This window comes from Boleophthalmus pectinirostris, unplaced genomic scaffold (assembly GCF_026225935.1).
Source record: "Boleophthalmus pectinirostris isolate CB_2022bp ecotype Guang Dong unplaced genomic scaffold, ASM2622593v1 HiC_scaffold_1437, whole genome shotgun sequence".
Taxonomy (NCBI): Eukaryota; Metazoa; Chordata; class Actinopteri; order Gobiiformes; family Gobiidae; genus Boleophthalmus; species Boleophthalmus pectinirostris.
In genome coordinates this window covers 10,001-15,110 of record NW_026571054.1, presented here as the reverse complement: position 1 = coordinate 15,110, position 5,110 = coordinate 10,001, and the positions used below count along the sequence as shown (strand labels likewise).

The window sequence follows — 5,110 nt, the reverse complement described above, 5'->3', positions numbered from 1 at the left end:
CCCTGCTGGCCAACAGTGAAAAATTCGCCATGTCCATAATATACTTTTTTGCTCGTAATTATGCATAGAATGTAATTCCCAAATTTGGTGCAGATCTGATAATGTTGACGTTTCATGTCTATGGTAGGGGGCGCTATAGTGTTTTTTCATATGTTTTATAGTGTATTATATTCAGACTGAGATCACACATTAGTGATTCAAATTTCAGCACGATCGGACTAAGTCTGTGCGAACAGGAGCAAATAATGTCACCTTGAAATTCGCCAAAACTTTGACCAAATTTTGCGGCTTCGCCGCACGTAAACCGTGACAGTTATCAAAAAAAATCAGCTAACTTTAGATGTTCCACTTGTCTAGATGATGTACGGTGATTTTCAGCCCTGTGGGTGAAGCGCCTTCAGAGGAGTTCGTTCAAACGCAATGTGAACGAAAATGCGGACTGAAATTTCAATCCAAGATGGCCGCCTTCTGGTTTGTCAGGGGGCGTGGCCATAATAACATTTTTTGTTTGTCTTGACATGATGAATGTTTACCGAATTTGTTTACAAAAAGTGACCGAACGTTTAAAATCCCAAAAGTTTTTCTTTTACTTCCTCTTCCAGTCATGCCAGAGGAGAGCCCTTTTTTCACTCCCCCAGCAATACAGTTTGGTTTTTAACGTTTTCAACAAAAATTATGTAAAACCCAGAAAAATACAGTAAATTAAATGGCCATACCTCTGCGCCTGTAGCAGCAATAGGAAATGAGCAATAAATATTTTATTATTAACTGTGGTTTTTTAGTGATGACGTCGCAGTGACGTCACATGCGGAGATCCCGCGCACGAAACCGGAAAAAGGAGGTGTCAGATCAGTGCTCTGTTTGCCAGTGGGGCGTAAGGACAGGGGATGGATAATGCGGAAAGGTAGATGGAAGACGAAGTTATGGAGGTGAAGGATTTGGCAGCGGACTTGTGTGCACCCAAGGCTACTGCGGTGGTGAGCGGACGGAAAATATTTAGCGGGGACCGGAGTGGATAGACGAGGAGTGAGCAACAGAGCGGGGTACGGTGCGGAATGAATGAAAACAGGTGGGTAGTTGACGCGGGCTTGTTCGGGCGTGCTTAAGTAAGCGCGTGCTCGGACGGAGCGACTCCGTCACACCATCCTCCTCCTCCCCAAGGCGGACCAAGCCTTGGCAACCTGGAAAGGTAATCAGCAACGAAGTTAGACTTTCCAGACCGGTGTCGAACTATGAATTTGAAGGGCTGCAGTGACAGATACCAGCGGGTCAATCGGCTGTTGTGGTCCTTCATCGAGCTGATCCACGTGAGGGCTCGATGGTCCGTCTCCAGGTCAAATTCCCTTCCGAGCAGGTAGTATTTGAGACTCTCCAGGGCCCACTTAATGGCAAGACCTTCCTTTTCAACCACTGAGTATCTGGACTCTCTGGGTAGGAGCTTGCGGCTCAGGTACAAGATGGGCTGCTCGGCTCCAGACTCCCCCTGGGCAAGGACTGCTCCCAAACCCACCTCAGAGGCATCGACCTGGACAAGGAAGCGGCGGCTGAAGTCAGGACTGCGTAGCACTGGGGATGAGCATAGGAGAGATTTTAAGGTGTTGAAGGCCTTTTCACATTCATCAGTCCAAGTCACCGGATTTTTCTGTTGTTTGGTTGTTAAAGCTGTGAGTGGTGCTGCGATTGTGGCGAATTGAGGAACAAACCTTCGGTACCACCCAGCCAGGCCCAGGAAGGATCGCACCTCCTTCTTGGTTCGTGGACGAGGGCAGTTTTGGATAGCTTCAACCTTATCCAACTGTGGTCGCACCTCCCCCCTTCCCAGCTGGTAGCCCAGGTACCGGGTTTCATGGCGGGCCCACTCACACTTGGCCACATTCAGTGTGAGTCCCGCGGCTTGGATCTTTTGCAGGACAGCTTTCAGGTGCTGGACGTGCTGCTCCCAGGTCTCGCTGAAGATCACGACGTCATCTAGGTACGCAGCACTGAACTCCTCACAGCCCTGTAGCACTCTGTCCATGAGGCGCTGGAAGGTTGCGGGGGCTCCATGCAAGCCGAAAGGCATAACAGTAAATTGGTATAGTCCTGCTGGTGTTCTGAAGGCTGTGTAGGGTCGGCTGGAAGCCTCCAGGGGCACCTGCCAGTAGCCTTTGCACAGGTCCAGTGTGGTGATGTAGGCAGCAGACCCGATGCGATCCAGGAGGTCATCGATCCTTGGCATTGGGTAAGCGTCAAACTCTGAGATGGAATTGAGTTTGCGAAAGTCTATGCAGATGCGCAAGGATCCATCCTTTTTAAACACAATGACAACCGGGCTGCACCACTCTGATGTTGAAGGTTCAATGACTCCCAGCTCCAACATGGACTCAATCTCTCGACGTAGTTGTGCTACCAGCTGCTGAGGGACACGGTAGGGGCGTTGACGAATGGGACTCCGGTCTTTCAGCCGAATCACATGCTCCATCAGAGTAGTCCTGCCGGGTTCCGCAGCAAACAACGAGGGCATGTCTCTGAAGACCTTCAGGAGATCGGCAGCTTGGTCTGCAGAGAGGTGGGCGATGAGGGGCTCTGAGGTTTCGGAGACTACGGGAACACCAGGGTCCTCCTCTTCCTCCACATCCACCTGTCTCACCAGCAGTGCTGCCTCAGGAGCTACAGCAGGGGACTCTTTCCATGCCTTCAAGAGATTGACATGGTAGGTTTGCCGGGGCTTCTTCTTGTCAGGTTGATAGATCTCATATGTGACAGGTCCCATCTTCCTTGTGACGGTATATGGGCCTTGCCACTTTGCCAACAGCTTGCTATTTGAGGAAGGGAGCAAGAGAAGAACCTTTTGGCCTGGCTTGAAAGTCTCTTTCTCTGGCCTGTTGGTCATACCAGGTTTTCTGCTTCTTCTGGGCCTCCCTCAGGTTCTCCTCAGCCTCCTCCTGGTACCGGGACAGCCGGTCCCTCATCTGGAGCACGTACTGGACAATCCCCTGCTCACTGGACTTTGTTTCTGTGCCAGTCCATGCTTTGCCCAGCAGGTCCAAGGGTCCTTGAACGTCCCAACCGTATAGGAGCTCGAAGGGTGAAAATCCGGTGGAGGCCTGTGGCACCTCCCGATAGGCAAAGAGGACGAACGGCAGCCATCTGTCCCAGTCCTTTCCGGTGTCCGAAACAAACTTCTGAAGCATCCTCTTCAGAGTTTGGTTGAACCTTTCAACGAGACCATCAGTTTGGGGGTGATATGGTGTGGTTCGCAGGGCCGTGATTCCCAGCTGCTTGTGGAACAGCTGTAAAAGACGAGATGTAAAATTAGTTCCTTGATCAGTGAGGATTTCATCTGGGATCCCGACTCTGGAGAACAACTGAACTAGTGAACGGAGGACAGCGGGGGCAGTGATGGTGCGGAGTGGGAAGGCCTCGGGGTATCTGGTGGCATAGTCACAAATCACAAGAATGTACTGGTGACCCCGGGCACTTTTGACTAATGGGCCAACAATGTCCATTGCTATCCTGCGAAAGGGGGTGGAGATGACTGGCAGTGGATGGAGGAGAGCACGCTCTGACTTTCGGGTTGGGGCAGTCTTTTGGCAAATAGGGCAGGTAGTGCAGTAGGCCTGAATGTCCTGATACATGCCGGGCCAATAAAAACGAGCACTAACGCGCAAGTAGGTCTTATGGCGGCCAAAATGCCCAGCCCATGGAAGGGTGTGCGCAATACGCATAACCAGCTGTCTACAAGGCGCAGGGACAACAAGGCGTTTGAGAGCATTGTTACAGACATACAACACATCATCAAACAAAGAGAACATTTCTTTACCAGTTACATTAGAATTAGCATTAGCATTACCACTGACTTTATCAAAACAGTGTTTCAATGTCACATCCTGCCTCTGTAATTCGGCAATATTCTCTGGAACCTTCCATAGTTCATCCACATCCAATTTCTGATTCTGATCATTTAGCATTAGCTGTTTTTCAAATCGCCTCTGGCGTCTAGACTTTCTAGGCCCCTTTGTTCCCCCCTCACACAAATCATCATCTAGGTCAGGCAGGGGTTCAACACCAGTTTTGGCCTGTGACCTGTGAGATCACATTCTGATCCCTGCAAGAGGTCTAACAGTACAGGTAAGTCAGTTCCAAGGACAAGGTCTACAGGTAAGTTCTCTACCACAGCAACAGTCATTAGGTATGGTTGTTCATCAATTACCACAGTCACTTCGGCTTTGGGGTATGCATGGCTATCACCATGGACACACACAATGTCAGTTTTCAGGCCATAGTCCACAGAGTTCACAGGTACATAGCTTTCCTTCACCAGGGATGTAAAACTACCACTATCCAATAGTGCAGTCACCCGCTGGCCATTTAAAGTCACAGTTTTTAAGGTACGCTCCTTCAAGCCATGGGCGCCAACCAGTTCACCCTCCTCACGGGGTGCATAGCAGGCCCCAGTGAGTTTGTCTTTGCGAACTGGGCACACAGACGCTTTGTGACCCTGCTGTCGACAGTAATAGCAAACGAATGGCTTACCGGTCGCTGGCTGGCTGGTGGAAGAGCTGGGAGTACCTCGAGAGTCGTGGCTGGTCCCTCCGATCTGCTGTGGTGGTGGTGGATGTTGCGACGACCTTGGTGTTGAGCTGGTGAAACGCGGAGGTCCCCCTCGACGGGCGTTCTGGTGCTGCAAAGCCAACTTCGCTGCGGTCAGGCCATCCTCAGGTTCATGCTCTCGGACCCAGGTGCGGACGTCGGCTGGCAGGACTCGGAGAAGCTGCTCCAGGATGATCATCTCTCCGATTTGCTCCTTGGTGAGCTGCTCAGGACGAACCCACCTCCGGTACAGGCTTTTGAGGCGATGGTATGTCTCGGTAGGGGTCTCTCCTGATGGAACTGTGGGACAGCGGAACCGTTGCCTGTATGTTTCAGGGGAAATGTCAAATTTCTCTAACAGGGCTGATTTTAAATCCCTATAGCAGTGAGCCTCATCCTCATCCATGGCCGTGTACGCTTCCAACGCTTTCCCCGACAAGAGTGGCACAAGGCGGCATGCCCACTCAGTCTCTGGCCATTTCCAAGTCTTTGCAATTCTCTCAAAACGGAGCAGATAGTTCTCTATATCCTCTCCACT

The 5,110-nt window shown here is 50.9% G+C and overlaps 1 protein-coding gene across 1 annotated transcript in view; it reads right to left on the bottom strand.

Annotated features, from left to right (window-relative positions):
• Positions 1 to 4,024: 4,024 nt before the first annotated feature.
• The window catches only part of LOC129408042 (uncharacterized), a 1,886-nt gene continuing 800 nt past the window's right edge, over positions 4,025 to 5,110 (bottom strand). Inside the window, exon 2 of the mRNA XM_055150653.1 lies at positions 4,025 to 5,110. This exon is cut by the window's right edge and continues 542 nt beyond it. Coding sequence (XP_055006628.1) covers positions 4,025 to 5,110 — 1,086 coding nt within the window.